This window comes from Marmota marmota, unplaced genomic scaffold (genome assembly GCF_001458135.2).
Source record: "Marmota marmota marmota unplaced genomic scaffold, marMar, whole genome shotgun sequence".
NCBI classification, from domain to species: Eukaryota; Metazoa; Chordata; class Mammalia; order Rodentia; family Sciuridae; genus Marmota; species Marmota marmota.
Genome location: NW_025999941.1, coordinates 10446256 through 10466481, shown reverse-complemented (window position 1 = coordinate 10466481; position 20226 = coordinate 10446256). Strand labels below are relative to the sequence as shown.

General features: G+C 34.3%; 1 protein-coding gene across 5 annotated transcripts in view; it reads right to left on the bottom strand.

The window, feature by feature from the left end:
- Sfmbt1 (Scm like with four mbt domains 1) overlaps positions 1-20226 on the bottom strand; it is a 125526-nt gene that overhangs the window by 39987 nt on the left and 65313 nt on the right. For 3 of the 5 annotated variants that reach the window (XM_048801145.1, XM_015494435.2, XM_048801146.1), the window contains exons 4-5: positions 9412-9652; positions 2236-2324 (exon numbers count right to left, since the gene is read on the bottom strand). In XM_048801145.1, the coding sequence (XP_048657102.1) occupies positions 2236-2324; positions 9412-9652 (330 nt within the window). Of the gene's footprint in view, positions 1-2235; positions 2325-9411; positions 9653-14880; positions 14920-20226 lie in introns of all 5 variants that reach the window. The other 2 variants (XM_048801147.1, XM_048801148.1) reach the window with 2 other exon arrangements.

The window sequence follows — 20226 nt, the reverse complement described above, 5'->3', positions numbered from 1 at the left end:
TTTAGGCACTAGAACAGAGACCCTGCACCTAGGAGAAGAAAAAGTAGGCCCAAATCTTTACCATGTCGGCCTAGGATCTGACTTCCCTAACAAGACCCCTAAAGCACAAGAAGTAAAATCAAGGATCAATAAATGGGATGGATTCAAATTAAAAAGCTTCTTCTCAGCAAAGGAAACAATCAGTAATGTGAGAAGAGAGTCTACAGATAGGGAGAAAATCTTTACCACATGCACCTCCAATAAAGTATTAATCTCTAGGATATATAAAGAACTCAAAAAACTTAACACCAAAAAAACAAATAACTCAATCAATCAATAAATGGGCTAAGGAACTGAACAGACACTTCACAGAAGAAGAAATACAATCAATCAACAAATATATTAAAAAGTGTTCAACATCTTTGACAATTAGAGAAATGAAAATCAAAACTACACTAAGATTTCTTCAGCAAATAGTGATAGTTCGAGTTCTACTTTACCTATTTGTATCCCTTTAATTTCTTTCTTTTGTTTAATTGCTCTGGCTAGAACTACTCTAAGATTTCATCTCACTCCAGTCAGAATGGCAATCATCAAGAATACAGGCAACAATAAATGTTGATGAGGGATGTAGGGAAAAAGGTACACTCATACATTGCTGGTGGAACTGCAAATTGGTACAACCACTATGGAAAGCAGTATGGAGATTCCTCAGAAAACTGGGAATGGAACCACCATTTGACCCAGCTATCCCACTCCTTGATTTATACTCAAAGGACTTAATAAAATCTGCATACAACAGTAATGCAGCCATGTCAGTGTTTATAGCAGCTCAATTCACAACAGCTAAACTATGGAATCAACCTAGGTGTTCTTCAAATGGATAAAACGTGGTATATATATTCAATGGAATATTACTCAGCTTTAAAGAAGAATGAAATTATGGTATTAGCCAGCAAATGGATAGAGTTGGAGACTTACCATGCTAAACAAAATAAACCAATCCCAAAAAACCAAAGTTCGAATGTTTTCTCTAATATGTGAATGCTAATTCACATTAAGGGGTGGGGAACTAGAGAAGAATAGAGTTACCTTAGATTAGGTAGACGGAAGGGAAGGGAAGGGAGGGGAGGGCATGTGGGGATAGGAAGGATAGTAGAACAGAACAGACATTATTACTTTATGTACATATGTGACTGCATGACCAGTGTGATTCTACAACATGTACACTCAGAAAAATGAGAAATTATATCCCATAAGTGCATTCTACTGTCATGTATAACTAATTTAAAAAAAAATTTAAAACTCTGATCTGTATTTATATATAGAATGTATAAGAAACTCTTATAATTCAATAATAAAAATATAACCCAGTTTTAAAATGTGCAAAGACACTGCTCCAATAATGAAACATGAGTGGCGAATATGCTTGACCTCATTAGCCCCTTAGGGAAAGGCAAATAAAAATGAGATACCATACTCACTAGAATATCTATAACCAAAAAGATAACATGTATTGACAAGAAGATAAAGAAACAAAAAAATCTTTATACATCACAGTTCACATGTGCCATACAGAATGCTACAGGTATACTAGAAAGTGACAAGATATGATTTAGAAATTTAATAAACAATAAATTAATTATGTAATCAAGAAATCTATATTCACTAACAAGTTCAAAAGGTACACTAACTTTTTAAAAAATATTTATTTTTTAGCTGTATGTGAACCCAATATCTTTATTTTATTTTTTATGTGGGTGCTAAGGATCGAACCCGGTATCTCAAACATAGTAGGCAAGCACTCTACGAGCCACAACCTTAAAAGCCCTTAAAAGCTACACTAACTTAAAAGGACTGCTGAAAGCAGGTAGGAGTAAGATAGGTCCAATGTATTCTGAGCAAAAAGAAAAAGGGTCTCAAGTTATCTGGTATAAGAGTTACAAATGTACCCTCTGAAGCTGAATCAACACCTGATCAGTTCCATAGTTAAGAGTTTAAAAGACCTCATTTTCCAACTGTGTACAAGAATCTAGAAAACTGGTTTTGTATGTCTTAGCAACGAATCCAGAATCAATATTTTAGGGCACTAAGACAGCCACCAGTTTTCAGTTTCTTAGGATGTTTAAATTTTTCAATACTTATGCCTATGTCTTTAGTAATAATGCTTTTCTCCTTCAGAGCAGCATATTAGCAACCAATTTATTTCTTTGCAAACGTTTTTTCCATGCTGGTTTGGCATGTAGTAATACTTACGCCCTCTAGCAGCGGAACAGGAGGACTACAAGCTCCTATCAAGGTCTGCTGCAGAAATGTATCCCAATCTGACACTTTATCTCTGATGCCTAGATTTAAAAAAAAAAAGACTGTTACTCATGTGTCAGCCAAAGAACACAAAGGAACTAAACACATGGTAATGGCTTTGAGATGTGTTTTTCATTTTAAAATCTAAGACTTCAATGCATTGTTTCTTCAGCAGCTTGAAAAGATAAGACCAAAAAAAAAAAAGTCCTCATAGATAGAACTTCTTTGTGATTAATTTAAGAACTTCTTTGTGATTAATTTAATAAGAACTGTGTAAAAAACAAAGAGAATAGGTGTTGTAAACAAAACAACTCAGTGATGGGTGTGGTGGCACCTGTAATCCCAGTTACACAGAAGACTGAGAGAGAAGGATGGCAAGTTCAAGACCAGTCTTGGTGACTTAGCAAGATTCTGTCTTGATATAAAAAAGTAAAAAGGGCTAGAATACAGCTCAGTACGTTATCCCTGGGTTCAGTCCTCACTACTGAAAAAAAAAAAAAAAAAAAAAACAGGGAAGGAGGAGGAGGAAGGAAGGACAATGGACAAACTTCTGGTTACTCCAATTTGTCCAAAAGGTGCCTACTTTATTTTATTATGCTAATTTTCAAACATACAGAAAAAGGTATATTGAATCCTCCTGTACTCTAGTTTCAACAACCTTAACCTCATAAGATAGGCTGCTTCATCTATAGGAGTTAGCAAACTACCACCTGTGCGCTAAATCCAGCCTGCTGTCTATTTTTGTAAAGCAAATTTTACTGAAACATAACAAATTTATTGCCAAAAGCTTAGTCCTTCTCTCAGATCCCAATCCAATAATGAGGACACAGTTTTAAGAAAAAGGAAAAAGAAGGTTTACTGCTTTGCTATCAAACGAGAAAAACAGGGAGTGCCTATCCAAAATGCTGTGATTCTGCCCATCAGCAGGAATAGGGGGGTTTAAAAGAGGTGATTCAGAGAAAATGACACTAGGGAGGAGAGATCAGAAAGGAGAAGATCGTGGGAAAAAATATCAGGAAGAAAGTTAGGTTAAAAAAAAAAGCCCTCCCTGATCTTTTTTTTTTTTTTTTAATTTTGTTTATTTTTATGTGGTGTTTAGGATCCAACCCAGGACCTCACTGGTACAGCACTCACCTTGCATGAGTGAAGCCCCGGGTTCGATCCTCAGTACCACATAAAGATAAATAAATATATTGTGTCCATCTACAACTTAAAAAAAAAAAAAAAAAGACCAGGGAGGAGAAGGTCAAGAAGGAGAAGGTTAAAGAAAATAAGATCCAAGAGGAGAAGATCAGGAAGGAGAAAGTTAGGGAAAAGAAGATCAGGGAGAAGGTTGGGAAAAAGAAAAAAAAAATATGTCAAAGCAACAAGGGATACAGTTAAAATATAGAGGGAACCTCTATATAAACAAATGTCAATTTGTTTATATATTGTCCATACCTGCCCTCATACCACAAAGATGAAGCAGCTGTAACAGAGGCCATATGACCCACAAAGGCTAAAACATCTACTATCTGGCATTTTTCAGGTAATTTGCCAACTCCTGGCCTATACCTGCACTCACTCCACATCTGTCCAATCAAGAATTACTTGGAGGGTTGGGGTTTGGTTCAGCGGTAGAGTGCTTGCCTAGCACATTCGAAGCCCTGGGTTCAATCCTCAGCACCACATAAAACAATAAAAAAATAAAAAAACTATTGTGTCCAACTAAAAAATAAATATCAAAAAAAGAATCACTTGGCCAATTCCAAACATTATATATTCCATCCATATATACATCAGTATATATTTCTGAAATAACTTTTTACATAAGATCATCATCCTTTTAAAAAATAAACAATTCCTCAATATCAAATATATAGTCCATTTTCAAATTTTCTCAGTTGTCTAATAAATGGTCTTTCAATTTGTTTGATCAAATTAGCATCCAAAATAAGAGCTATACACTGCAAATAGTTATCTAAATTTCTTTTAGTGTGCAGGTTATTTCCCTTTCTGCCTCCCCCGACTCTTGCAGCACATTTATTGACTCTCCCTTTGTCCTTATGTAGACTTTTTCAGAGTCTGTTTTCATTGGTTACCTCCCTATAGCAACCAGTTGTTTCACTGTCCCTTATATTTTCTATTTAGAACCCAAAGCTTAATGAAATCCAGATCTGACCTTTTTTTTTTTTGGAGGGGAGGGAATGGAAAGAATGCTTCATGCGTGGAGTTATAGGTGCCATCAAAAGGCAGCTAAAGTCTGGTTGTCCTTTTGTGACATTAGCAGATTTTATAGTTAATACTGATTCACTAGGGGGCTAAAAAATGATAATAATATTCTAATTCTATAATTCCTTCATCATTTATTAACCAAAATACTTCAAAAGTTTCTTCTTCAACTATTTATTTACCCTGAAGGTTAGTTCACAAAAAGAAGGCAGGGTAGTGCTCGATACTCTTTATTCTTTCCTGATATTTATCAGCCCTTAAAATAGTTTCCTTGGCATCCTCCAAAGGCTATCAGTTAGGGTCTTGTTTAAAAATTTTACTATGAAGTCATAAATTAAAGTATATATGATATATATTTGAAATCACTGTAGCCAACCTTAATTTTTTTTTTAACTTTTAATAGAAGAGTAAGAGTAGATTCCTTGGAAAACTTTGATATGGCTGCTATAAACATTGATATGGCTGTGTCCCAGTAGTATGCTGTTTTTAAGTCTATCTACATTGTCAGAGTTCCCTTACATACTACACTGTCTCCTTTAATTATGTAGTATATACTATACAACTATAACATATATTTAATGTGTCACTAATAGTTCTTATGCTAACATTACTTCATTCTAGAAAATTTACGAAAGGGTCCCATGAACAATGTTCCTCATGTACTTTACCTATTGCTAAGTTTTCATATGATCTTTATACCTAAAATTCAGCTTGGCTAGATTTAAAATCCTTGTTCTATTCTTTCATTGAATTTCTTATATTTGTATTTCAAGTGTTCCACTGTCTTTTGGTATAAACCACTACTGTTAATAACTCTCATGACAACTTTGTTTCCCTTCCTTTGCAAGAAACCTGGTCTTTTGCATAAACAACCAAAGAATTATTTTTTGCCTTAAACTTCAATAATTTCACTAGAACTTCCCCAACCCCCACTAATGGGGAGTAAACTCAGTGTCTAAGCACATACTACACAATGCTCTACTACTGAACTACATTTTCAGACCTATTGATTTTATTTTTGAGACAGGGTCTTACTAAATTGCTTGGACTAGCCTAGAACTTTCAATCCTCTGGGATTACAGGTATATACTCTGGTGTGTAGCCAGCCAGAACACACGTTGATACAGTGGTTCTCATTTGATTTTCCTACATACTTAATGAGCTTTATAGTATGAACTTCACATTGTCTTTTATTCCAGCAAAGTTTATTTATATTATAGTTTATTGTATTTTATTGTTTCATTCCTTCGGTTTTCTTCTTCTGTTTTATGTATATTAAATCATTATAATCAATCTAATTTTTCTTAAGTCCTTTTTTCTTGCCCCACTCATTTTTACTTAAAAATGTTTTCTTACTGTGTTATTGGAATATTTTTAACAAGTTCCTGGGTGTATAGGAATAACCTCTCCCCAAAATAAAAGATATGTTGAATTCCTTAAAAAAATGAAAGAGTTTTCTTTACTTTCACCTTCTATTTCTCATCAGATATAATCTATGGTGTTGATTCATTCCTGTCTTCATTTTAACTAAGTTTTCAAGTCTAATTTTTTTTTCTGTTTCCAGCCTAAGTTCTACTTTTTCTCTTTTTAAATCTTCCTCTCCTCCAGTCATCTCATTTCTGAATTTTTATAAATTTTATTTTGCTTTTATCATTACTACTACTACTGTTACTATTAGCTTGTTTTGAAATGTTTTTATTAAACACAGTATTCATCAATTTTACTCTATTTTCTTTTTGTCATAATAATCTTACATGATGTTCAACTAAAACCATTTCTGTTGTTCTTGGATTAAATGAGACGTACTTTCCTATAATCTTTAGATGAGATGATAGGCTAGGTAGCTTCAGGCCTCTAGAGCTTCCTCTTATTTATTTATTTTGGTACTAGATGGAACCCAGGAGCTCTCTACCACTGAGCTATATCCCCCAGACCTTTTAACTTAATTTTTCCCCATTTTTTAAAATTCTTTTTAGTTATATACAACACCAAGATATACCCTGACATAATCACAAAAGCATGGAACACAACCAGCTCCACCCCAATTCAGTCCCCAGCACTTCCTCCATGCCCTCCCTCACCGCTTCCCTCACTCTACTCTACCAATCCTTCATCAAACTATTTACAGTTTACTTTTTAAAATTATTATTGTTAGTGTAGTATGGATATACCTGATGCCAGGACCCACTGTACCAAATCCATGCATTCACACACAAAAGTTCTGTAAGATTTATTCCTCTGTTCTTTCTTTTTCCTGTCCCTTCTTCCCTCTCCTTAATCCCCTCTACTATACTGATCTTCCTTCTATTTTTTGATGCAATTCCCTCTCCCTTCTTTTTTCTTCTTCCCTCCCACTCCACTTTATTTTGGATTAGCTCCCACATATCACAAAAACATTTGACCTTTGACTTCTGGGGACTTTTGAGACCAATCTAACCAAATTGCCCAGGTTGGCCTCAAACATGCAATCTCCCTGCCTCTGTCTCTCAAATTGCTGGGATTAAAGGGGTGCATCACTATGCCTGGTTTTGTATTCTTTTTTACAAAGTAAAAATATATCTTACTAGAAGTCCACAATAACTCATCATCTCTAAACAACATTCTTCACTAAAAGAAAAATGCTGATTTCAGGGGTGGATTGAAAAAAAAATGGAAAAAAAACTTTAAGTCAAAAAATTAAAAAACTGCAAAAAAAAAAAAAAGGAAAGGTACATATCAAAAGGGCACATTCTAGCTTAAAGAGGTACCTAACTTGATGCATCTAAGACAATTTCAGCATCAAAACAAATAATAACAATAAAAGATTATAACCCATTGAATAAAATCAGAATCATGAGTCTACATTGACATACTACATATACATGTATATACATAAATGGGAGAAATGAGAAACCTCTTTCTATAGTAGAAAGTCAATTAAGAAACACAGAAGAGGGCTGGGGATGTGGCTCAAGCGGTAGTACGCTTGCCTGGCATGTATGCGGCCTGGGTTCGATCCTCAGCATCACATATAAAACAAAGATGTTGTGTCCGCCGAAAACTAAAAAAAATAAATATTAAAAAATTCTCTCTCTCTCTCTCAAAAAGAAAAAGAAAGAAACATAAAAGAAATTAGAAAAATACCATTTGGTAACCAGTAGAGTAATAATTGTTTCAAATAAAACTTATCAGTGAATGCTAAAAATAGTGGGTGAACAGTGATATTTTAACAATTGCAAAGCATTTATTAGATGTTAGTTAATTTAAAAGGGTAAAAGTATATGTGTGTGTGTGTATATACTTAAATATATAAATATACACTTTTTTTTTTTTTTAATACACAGGGCACTTTTTTACTGAGCTATATCCCTAGTCACTCTTTTTTTTTGTTTTGAAACAGGCTCTAAGTTGCAGATGCTGGCCTCAAATTTGTAGTCCTTCTACCTCAATTTCCTGAGTCGCTGGGATTGTAGGTGTGCACCACTGAGCCTGGCAAATAATTTTAATGGAAAACTCTTGTATATACCAACTTAATCTAAGTGATGAAAGTTCATATCAGTATTGGACAAATCAACAACATGCATCTTCCAATTAGGATATACTAAAAGGACATAATTTCTGCATTTTTCCTACCAAAAGTACACAATCTGAATCTACAGAAATATAAGACACATCCAAATTTGGAACAACTCTATACAGTAAATATCCTGTACTATACAAAAATGTCAAGACCAAGAAAGACAAAGAAAAGGTAAGAAAACTAAAGAGGTGTGACATCTAAATGCCATGTGATCCTGGACTAGATTCTTTCTTGTCCAGGAACAGAAATAGGGCATAATGACCATTCCTGGGAGCAGAACATCACGAATATTACTGGGAAAACTGGCCTGCACCTTTCAATATGTCAAAGCCATGAAAGACAAAAGTCTGAGGAATATTTCAGATATAAAAGGAAACTTATTTATGAGACATGACAACCAAATGCAACACATGATTCAGGATTTTCTTTTATTATTAAATTGTTATTAGGACAATTGTTAAAAAGCTTTAAAAGGTCTGTAGATTAAATAAGGGTACTTGTATCAAAGTTACTTTCCTCATTTTGATATTTTACTGTGCTCACAAATGCCTTGTTCTTAGAGATACATTAAAGTATTTGTGGGTAAAAGGGCATTATGTCTAAAACTGATTCTCAGTTTGCTAAAAAAGCATGTGTGGGCAGGAGAGAAAGGATAAAGCAAATGTGGTAAAATGTCAACATTTGGGGAAACTTGGCAAAAAGTCTCCAAGACTTTTCTTTACTATTCTTATAACTTCTGTGTAAATCTTAAATTACATTAAAATAAGAAGATATATATATATATATATANTATATATATATATATATATATATATATATATATATATAAAGTCTAATGTCTTCTAAAATCTGTAGTCTCTCTTCCCTTCCCCCACTTTTATCTCATCCTTCTTCTGACTTTATTCCTCTCTCTCCTGCTCAATCTGGACTCATCTCTCAGAAGGGCTCCTTCCTGGAATGGAACTTCAGTTGGTTCTCAGTTCCCAAATTGCTTAAGGGTAAGAGGAGAGAGGATAATAAAAATAGGAAGAGAATGGACAGTATGTCAAACTGACTCAATGTACTTAAAAACAGCCAGATCTTCCAGTGCCAAACTCAACCAACCTCACAGTTTTAAAGGGTGAGAATCAAATGATGTCCTCTACGAACATCATAAAAAGTTGATGCTTTATGGAGAAAATAATTTTAAAAGAGAGGGAAATGTGTATTATTCCTTATAATTGTTTTCATTTGAACTGTTAACCTAAAAAAGTTGAGTCAACTTATCTATGTGCCTTGGAAACTGAAAATCTCAAGTCTCTGGACAATTCAAATTTTCTTACAGCAAAGTCATATCAAGTCTTGCCAGAAAGTATTACCTTCTGGGGCTTCAAGAGTCTTCTTATTCTGCTCACACCACCCAATGGGATAAAGATCAGCCTTCCTGATGTCACACCAGAAATCTGCTCTCCGGTCCTCTCCGTAGCCATCGTAGCGGAGAAGAAGCAACTGTTCACAAGCAGTAATGATGGTGGCAACCCAGTAGGTCTCAGGATTTGTTCTCACAGCCACCTCCAGTTTCATCCCAGGAGCAAATCCATTTTGCAAACGTGTATCCACCTGAACAGAAAAATGTTATTAGGCACTAGTCAAGTTATCTCAGACAAGTATTACTCTGCCCAACATTCTTTTCAATTCTGAAGCACTAAATTCAATAAAATCTTCTCTAGGGAAACCTGAGAAATTCCCATTCTAACTCAGAAGAGTGAACCAAAGAAAACAGAGAAATAGAAACAGAAGGAACTCAATATTTTCACCAAAGCAGTCTACTTTGATTACAGAAAATACTTTCAATTAAGTATATAAACTACTAAATAGAAGCAGCCTTCAACAGAAGTTTTCAAGAGTAATTTCTAGATCATTCAATAGAAAATGTATGAAACCAGAAATAGGGAAAGGATAAAAATGTTGTAATGATAATAAATTAGTATAATATATACTATGTGGAGGGTGTCATACTTCCCAATGTCCCTAAAACAGACTGTTTCCACTAGTTATCCTTGATTAATAATTAATAATATTGTTTTGTATGTGTTCTAGTTCAGAAGAAAAATTACATGGTAATAAAGGTATGGGTTAGCAATTCTAATACTACTTTATGTGTATTCTTGGATTAAGTAAATAAATATGTTGTGGATAAGGAAGGCCAGGTTTCTCACTGTGGAAGGAAGAAGTTACAAATAAGGAAAAGGGAAAGCTAAAGTAAACTCTGTAGTTCTGGGCTAAAATCAGAGGTATCTGAAGGAGAAAATAATGATAGATATCTAGATAGATGAATAATAGAAAAAAGTATAGATGTATTATATGTTTGTGTTACTATATTTGTATTCCCTAACTCTGTGAATTGACAGGTAATACAAATAATGATGTCCAAAATTAACAAGCAAGCACCCAAAGCTTGATTTCTAAATGCCATCTTCCAGTAAAAAAAAGAACAAAAGCTACTTGGAGAAATGACAACAATTCTGTGGAAAGAAAATAAAGTAAAAGTCTGGAATATCTTATGATGCCATAAAGTAAAGAAATGGTCAAAAAATGATGAGGTATGTCAGAAAGGCATGGAAGACAACTAGAAGGATATCCCGGCAGCCACATTTCAAATAGGAGCAATACGATAAACAAGGAGAATAATGAATTATAAATCACTAACAATATAAATATTCATGAGTCCACAATGAAAAGAAAGAAAAAAAGAGAGGGGGAAAAGATGGAAGGAGGGAGGAACAAATATTCCTTGAAGCAGAAATCGAATCAATAAATATAGAAAAAAAAGATGAAAATAGAAAATCACCATTAGACAAACATTATAAAATAAACAATGGCAGACATTCAAGAATCACTGATGAACACTAAAATTTCCATGATGAGAAACAGTATCTGCACAAACTCAAAGTTTTTCCCTTTAAAATTCTTATTAATTGCAAAAGGGAAAACATTATAGTGAAGAAACCTGGCAGACAGCACTTTATTTAACTATTTAATCAAAGTTAACATCATCGGTCCTAAAATTTCAATATTATGTATCCTTTCTTTACATCATTCTTGACTTTATTCCTGACATTCCTGCAAAATCTGCATAAATTCAATCCAATCATGGGGGCGAAAACAAATCTAAATTGAAGAATATTCCACAAAATAACTGACTTGAAACACATGTTCTTCAAAAAGTATCAAGTAAAAAAAAAAAAAATTTTTTTTAAGTATCAAGTCCACGAATGACAAATGAAGAATGATGAGGAACTGTCATACACTGAAGGAGACTATGGAGACACGACAAATAAATGTAGTGTGACAATCAAAATCACTGTAAACTGAAAGTGAAGACCTGAAAAAAATAGAGCCAGCGAAGATAAGTCCCACATTCTGAATAAATTTTTTTTCTTCTAGTCGCTACAGTGTCTTACTACTGAACGGTTACTTTTTTCCTGAATTTTAACTGTAATACCACCCACGTTTTGATGCTATCAATATGATTATTTTCTGTGTAGGGTTTCTATTGCTAAACACTACTTATAAGATTCATTCTCACTATTATATGTAAGAATACTCTTTTCATTATTGTATAATATTCCCCAACACAAACCTGCAAGAGTATATCCATTCTACTATTACTAGTACTAGGTTTGGGGGCACCTTCATAGTTTTGAGAGGCTACAAATAACAATGCCATGAACATTTCTATATGCCTCTTGGTACATACACACATTCATTTCCATAAGAGAAATTACCAAGGTGTTTTCCAAAGAAGTCATACCAATTCATTCCCATATTTTTATTCACACTATATTTTGGAGGCCTGTTCTCTGAAGGTTATTTGTACTGCAAATAACTTCTCATTTTCATGATGGTGTCTTTTGATGAACTTGAGTTCTAAATTTTAATGTATATTTTAAATTTGTGTTTTCTCTATATTTTTAAACAAATCTTGCCCCACCTCTAGAGGTCACAGAGATGATATAATATATTACTGTCTAGAAGCCTTTCATATTTAGAACTGATATCCACCTAGAATTAATATGTGGTTGGAGTTAGGTAGGACCAGGTTTTATTTATTTCAACATGTTTATATAAAAATCAATACCTTCCCCAATCACTATTTATCCCCATCTTTGTTATAAATCAAGTGTCTCTATATAAGTGGATCTGCTTCTGATTTGCTTTTCCTTAGAGCAACACTTTACTTAATCTTAATTAAGTTTGATATCTAGCATATCCAGTATACATACTTTGTTTTAATCTTCAGATATGTCTGGCTATCCCTCCTTCATACATCCTATAATATAAACATTAGAATTAGCTGGCCAATTTCTTCCAAAAAATTTTAGGGGGAATTTAATTTGTGTTGCAGTAAGTCTACACACATATTGGGGGAGAAATGACATCTTTTTACAATAGCAATTATCTGATTGATTACATATAAAAAGTTATCCTTTTATATAGGGTCATTAACTTACATTAATAATGGCTTGAAATTTCCTTGGAAGTTTTTGTTAACTTATTCCTAGACATTTGATGTTCTTCAATGTTACTATATTTTAATTTAGTTCAAAATAATTCTTAATTTCTCTTGAGATTTCTCCCATGATCCATATGTTATTCAGAAGTGTGCTGTTTATTCTCTAAGTATTTGAGGATTTTTCACCTATCTTTCTGTTATTGATACCTAGTTTAATTCCACTGTGGTTCTATGGCAGAGAGTATATGATTTCTATTCCTATTTTAAATTTGTTAAAGTGTGTTTTGTAGCCCAGAATGAGATCTATCTTTTTGAATGTTTCATGTGAGCTTGACAAGAATGTGTATTCTGTGTATTCTGCTGTTACTAGATGAGGTATTGTATAGATGGCCATTGTATCCAGTTGGTTGATAATGTTGTTGAGCTTAACCATGTCCTCCTTACTGATTTTCTGCTGAAAAATCTGTCCATTTCTGACAGAAGGGTGCTGACTTCTCCACTATAATACTGGATTCATTTTGCCTCTCCCTTGTAGTTCTATGAATTTTTGCCTTTCTCTTTTTATTTTAATTTAGGTACTGGGGGTACTTTACCAATGAGCTACATCCCCAGTTCTTACCTCACATATTTTGATGCTCTGTTGTTAGGTCCATATATGTTAAGAACTGTTATGTCTTCTTACAGAACTAAGCACTTCGTCATTAAGTAATATCTTTCTATATACCTGATGACATTTGTGCTTTGAAGTCTACTCCATCTGAAATTAACGGAACTATTCCCATTTTCTTTTGCCTGATATTTGTGTGTGAGTGTGTGTGTGTGTGTGTCTGTCTAACTATCTGATACTGGGGACTGAACCCAGGGACACTTTACCACAGAGCTACTCTCCAGTCCTTTTTACTTTTCTATTCTTTATTTTAATTTTATTTTTTATTTGGGTACCAGGGATTGAACCCAAGCATACTTAGCCACTCAGCCACATCTCCAGCCCTTTTAGGTTTTTGTTTTGTTTTGTTTGTTTTTAATTTTAAGATAGGGTCTCACTAGTTGCCTACAGCCTCACTAAGTTGCTTAGGCTAGCTTTGAACCTGCAATTCTCCTGCTTCAGCCTCCTGAACCACTAGGAAGGATTATAACAGGTATGTGCCACCACGGCTGGCTTTTTATTTTGTGACAGGATCTCACTAAGTTATGCAGGCTGGTCTTGAACTTGTGATTCTCCTGCCTCAACCTCCTGAGTTGCTGGGATTACAGGTATGCACCACCATTCCCAGCCATCCAGTTTTTTTGTTTTATTTTATTTGGTACTAGGGATTGAACCCAGGGATGCTTAACCATTGAGCCACAACCCCAACCCTTTCTTGTATTTTTATTTATAGACAGGGTTGAGTTGCTTAGGGCTTCATTAAATTGCTGAGGCTGGCTTTCAATTTGTGATCGTCCTGCCTCAGCCTCCTAAACCACTGGGATTACAGGCATATGCCACCAGGCCCAGTTTACCCATTTAGTTTCAATCTGTATGTTTTTAATATTTAAAGTAGTTTTCTTGTAGACAATGTATAGTTCTGTCTTGTTTTCTGATCCACTCTGACAATCAACTGGTATATTTAGACCTCGGACATTCAAAGTGATTATTGATAAGAATTGAATTATCTATCATAAACAGGGCTGTGGGATGTAGCTCAGTGGTAGAGAACATGTTTAGCACACACAAGGTTCTGGATTTGATCCTCAGTACATGTGCATGCATGCACACACACATAAATCTACCATATACTATATATTACAGTTTTAAATGTTACCTTATTCTTAGTTTCTACTTTTGTCTTCTATTCTTTTTCTGCCTTTGTGGTTACAAACAGGCAACTGATATGATTCCATTTGATTATTTTGTCCATTTCCCTTATTTTGTGCTGCTGGGGATTGAACTCAGAGTACTTGCCTAGCATGTGTGAAGTCCTAACACTGAGCTACATGTCTAGCCTTGGTCTTCTTTCTTAGTGTACCAGGTTTTGTTTTTGTTTTTTTAAACTTTTTTTATTGGTTTCCCAAAAATGTGCAATGTACATTTAAAGTAATCCCAATCCATTTCTGAAATAACACTATACTGTTTCATGGGTAGTATGAATACCTTATAATAACAAAATAATTCAAATTCTTCTTTCCCATTCCTTGTATCATTGTTGTCATTTCATTTCACTTATACATAGACACACTTATTCAATATATTTATAAACATACATAATTGAATGCATTATTGCTGTTGTTATTTTGAGCACTGTTATCTGTTAGTTCAATTAAGAATAAGAAAAGTTGAAAGATTTTATTTTACCTTTTTTTATTCCTTCTCTAATGCTCTTCCTTTTTTTTTCTTCCTCAGAAACATGCAAGCAAGAAGAAAGTAGAGTGAAATATTTAAAGCATTGAAAGCAAAAAGTCACCAACCTAGATTTCTGTATCAAGAGAAATTATCTTTAAGAACTGAAGAAGAAATACATTCTCAGACAAACAAAATTTGAGGAATTTTGTCACCAGTAAGCCTGCCTTACAAGAAATAAAGAAATTCTTTAGAAAGAAGGAAAATATTTGATATAAATCAGAAACTAAGAGCTACATAAAGGAAGAGCACTGAAGAAGGAATAAAAGAAGTTAAAATAAAATCTTTGATTTTTCTTATTCTTAATTGAACTAACAGATAACAGTTTCTCAAATAATAATAATAACAAAGTAGTTGTTGATGACAGCTTAGAATGTTATAGCTTTTATGAGTAAATGACAGCAATGTTATCAAGTACATGAGGGAGGAATTGAGAATACTTAGTTAAAAGACATTTGAACTAAATGACAGAAATGTTATCAAGTACATGAAGGAGGAATTGAGAATACTTAGTTAAAATACATTTGAACTACCTGTGATGAGGAATAGTGTTACTTAAGAGAAGATCTGAATAGGTTGTAAACATATACTGCAAACTCAAGACCAAACTACTAAATATTTTTAAAGAATAATAATGATATCCTAAGAATGTAGTGCTAATTGAAATAAGACAAAAAAGACAAAACAAGTATCATGATTCCTCTTATGTAAGGTACACAAAAAGTATAATAAAGGTTCCCAGGGACAATGAAGAGGAGGAAATGGGAAGTTACTGTTTAATGTGTACCAAGATTCTATTGGAGATGATTATAGAAGTTCTGCAGATAGTTGTACAACGCTATGAATATACTTAATGCCATTGAATTATACACATAAAAATTAAATAGTAAACTTTATGTATATTTTTATTAAAACAGTTTGTTTTAATTGAATGGTTGCTAAAGGGTTTTAAATATGCATCTTTAATTAGTTGGAGTCTACCTATAAATAATATTTTACCACTTCTTGTGTATATAAAGATCTTACAATGTTATGCTCCCAAATCCTCCCTCCCATTTTTCATGCTACTGTAGTTACATATTATAAACACAAATATTTTCTATTTTTGCTTCAAAGTTAGCTTTAAAAAAATAAACCTCATATATACATACATTCATGCCCTTTTCCATCATTTTCATATTTCTTTGAATATATTCAAATTTCTGTCTTATCAAATTCCCCTGTCATAAGAACTTCCTTAACAGTTTCTGTAGTCTAGGTCTGCTGGTAATGAATTTTCTTACTGTACGTTTTCCGGGGGATAAGTTTTTATTTTTTCTTCACATTTGAATGGAATTTTTTCTGGGCTGACAAGTTTTTTCTTTCAATACTTCTACTCCACTGTGTTCTAAGTTATATAGTTTCTATAAAGAATGGCACTGTGGGGGTAAAGAGAGAAGAGGGGAGGGGAGGGTGGATAGTAGAGGATAGGAAAGGCAGCAGAATATAACAGACACTAGTATGGCAATATGTAAATCAATGGATGTGTAACTGATGTGATTCTGCAATCTGTATATGGGGTAAAAATGGGAGTTCATAACCCACTTGAATCAAAGTGTGAAATATGATATATCAAGAACTATGTAATGTTTTGAACAACCAACAATAAAAAATTAAAAAAAAAAAAGAATGGCACTGTGATTATTTGTTCTCCTCTATGTAATGTGCCTTTGTTCCCTCTGGTTGCCACTGAGATTTTCTTTCCCCTTGGTTTTCAGTGTTTGCGTACAATATGTCTGGGTGGGTTCTGTTAGACTGTTTAGTATTTATTCTCATTTGTGTTCCCCAGGCTTTTTGGATCTGTGGTGTGGTATCTTTATTTCCTTTGGTAAACTATCTTCCTTTATGTCTTCCTCACTCTATAGTCCTTCCTCCAAGACTGCAGGTATATATACTATCCCACAACTAATGGGTGTTCTGTCTTATTCCTCCACCACCACACCTGAACACTTTTTTCTCTTCATGTTTCAATCTGGGAAATTTCTGTTGATCTATCTTCAAATCTACAGATCCTTTCCTCAGTTGTCAAGTGTATTGATTAGCCTAACAAAAGTATTAATCAACTCTGCTATTATGTCCTTCATTTCTATTATTTCTATTTCATACTTTCTAATAGTTTTATCTCTGCTGAAATTCCTTTTCTGTTCATGCATGCTCTCCAAGGACAAATTCTGATAGGTCCTTTAACATCCTGACCATAGTTATTTTAAATTCCCCATGTGATAGTTCCAACATCTAGGTCACATGACTCTCGTTCTGTTAATTGCTTGATCTTTTGACAGTGTTTCCCCCCACCTTGCTTTTTTATTTTTTTTTTAATATTTTTTAGACCTTTATTGTGTTTACTTTTATGTAGGGCTGGGGATAGAACCCAGTGCCTCACACGTACTAGGCAAGAGCTCTACCGCTGAGCCACAATCCCAGCCCATCTCTTGCTTCTTTATGTGCCCTTATAATATTTGGTTGAAAACTAGACATCATGAGTAGAACAATCAAGACAGAGTCAAATAGTGATTATACCTAGAAATGGGTATGTTTCTTCTTTTTCTTGGGTCTTTAGTTCAAGAGAAAACGTTAAGTCAATCTAGTCAAGAATGGAGCTGGGGCTGGGGTTTGTTGCTATGGTTATTCATAGTGTACCACAGGCTTCAAATTTCTGTAGCATCAGCTAGTATTTAGCGGTATAGGCTCATCTGCCAAAGGGTCTTTTTTGGAGTCTGCTGCACCATCCTTGAACTCAGGTCTTCTCTTTGTGACTGCACCTCAGAGACTGTCTCTCCACACAGTTCCCTCTACCCCTACTACAGACTGCTGTTACTCAACACTTTCTAATCTGATGGTGAGGAACAAGTAAGGAGGAACATTCTCTTATATTTAACCTCAGTTTTAAGCTTTGTGTTCCTAAGTCTTGGGGCGGAAACTTCTCAGTGATCCTACCCTTATCTCAACTACAGGGAATTGCTAATGCTTCAGCAAGTACTCCTACCCTTCTTCCAGGAACAGAGGGCTTTTGTTTTCTTCTATTCTATTACCCAAGCTGCCCTGGGTTGACAGGGCTTATACTTCTTCCCTTAACAGCTTAAAGTTTTTGCTCTACAACATCCAGAGAGAGTTCAGTGGATTTCCCGTAGTAAATGCTGTTTTTTTCCACCAGTATATGCCATGAGGAGGGCTTCTTCACTCTTTTAGATCCTTATTCCCAAATGTGCTTTATCTCTAATTCTTTCTTCAGTTTTGTTTTTCCTCCTTAGATTGGACAATTTATAAACAACAATACACTGCTCACAATTCTGGAGGCTAGGAGTGCAAGATCAAAGCACCAGCAGATTCAGTGTCTGGTGAGGGTTGCTCTCTGATTCATAGATGATGACTTCTTGCTATGTCTTCACACAGTAGAAGGAGCAAACTCTCCCAGACTTTTAAAATTTATTTTTTTCTTTCTACTTTTATTGGTGTATTTTAAATATACATGATGGGGTTTTGCTGTTACATATTTGTACATGCACACAATATAACAATATACTTTGGCAAATATAACTCCCCAGCACTTCCACCCTCCCTCTCCAACTTCCACTTCCTTCCTGGTCCCTTTCCTCTACTGATCTCCTTTTGATTTTCATTAAGATTCCTACCCGGGGCAGGAGTTGTGGCTCGGAACCCTTGATCTTCTGAGCTTTCCTTTAACATAATGGTCTCTAGTTGTTTCCATTTTCCTGCAAATAACATAATTTCACTTTTCTTTATGGCTGAATAGAACTCCATTGTATGTATATGCCACACTTTCTTCATCCATTCATCTGTTTATGGACACCTAGGCTGGTTCCATAGTTTGGCTACTGTGAATTGTGTTGCTATAAATATAGGTAAGCAAGTATTACTATAATATTATGACTTTAATTCTTTAGGATGAATACCAAGAAGCAGTATAGCTGGGTTATATGATGGTTCTTTGTCTGAGGAACCTCCACACTGATTTCCATAGTGGTTATACTAATCTACAGTCCCACCAACAGGGTAAAAGTATTCCTTTTTCTCCACATCCTCTCCAGCATTTATTATTATTTGTATTATTATTTTTTGTAATCCCAAACATAACACTTTATTGTGAACAAGTATAAGAACATTTTGGTCTCCAATAATATATGCAAAAGTTGGTAAGTTTCATCTATAGTCAACCAATCTGTTCCAATGAAAACTATGTTTTTGTGGGAAAAAAAAATTTTAATACCTTTATTTTATTTATTTATTTTTATGTGGTGCTGAGGATTGAACCCAGGGCCTCACACATGGTAGGTGAGCGCTCTACCACTGAGCCACAATCCCAGCCCCTTGTGAAGAATTTTTTATGAACCAAATTATTTCTTCCATTCTTCATTCATTGTTTCATAAACACCTATTACATGAAAGATTCAGGCCTATGTGCCGATGAGAATACCCAGATGAATAAAAAATCATTCTTTATTTTCAAAGACAGGACCAGTATAGTCTAATGTAGAAGATGGACCAGATATATGAGTAACCATAATACCAGCCAGCAGGTAAAAACATGCTCTAAGAAGGGCATACTCAGGACAAAGCGAATTGGAAGGAAGGAGATGTTTTCACAGACAGGAAAATAGAAAATTTCACAAAGGGTTTGGCATTTTGGATTTGGATATTGAGGGACTGGAGGAGGTATTATTTGTATTCTTGATGACTGCCATTCTGACTGGTGTGAGATGAAATCTCAGTGTAGTTTTGATTTGCATTTCTCTAATTGCTAAAGGTGTTGAACATTTTTTCATATATTTGTTGGCCATTTGTATTTCTTCTGAAAAGTGTTTAATTCATTTGCCCATATATTAATAGGGTTGTTTTTCTGAGTTCTTTATATAATCTAGACATTAATCCTCTGTCCGAAAAGTAGCTAGCAAAGATTTCCTCCCATTCTGTAGGTCTCTCTTCACATTCCTAATTGCTTCCCTTGCTGTGCAGAAACTTTTTAATTTAATGTCATCTTATTTATTAACTCTTGGCATTATTTCCCAAGCTTTAGGGGTCCTACTGAGAAAGTAGTTTCCTGTGCCTATTTGCTGGAGTGTTGACCCTACAATTTCTTCTAGGAGTTGCATAGTTTCTGGTCAGAACTCTTTTATGAAGGCACTAGTCACTTCCCCAATGGCCTCACTTCTCCATATCACCATACTGGTAATTAGATTTCAACATATGAGCTTTGGGTGGATACAAACTTTAGATAACAGCAAAGTAATCAGATTAAATGAG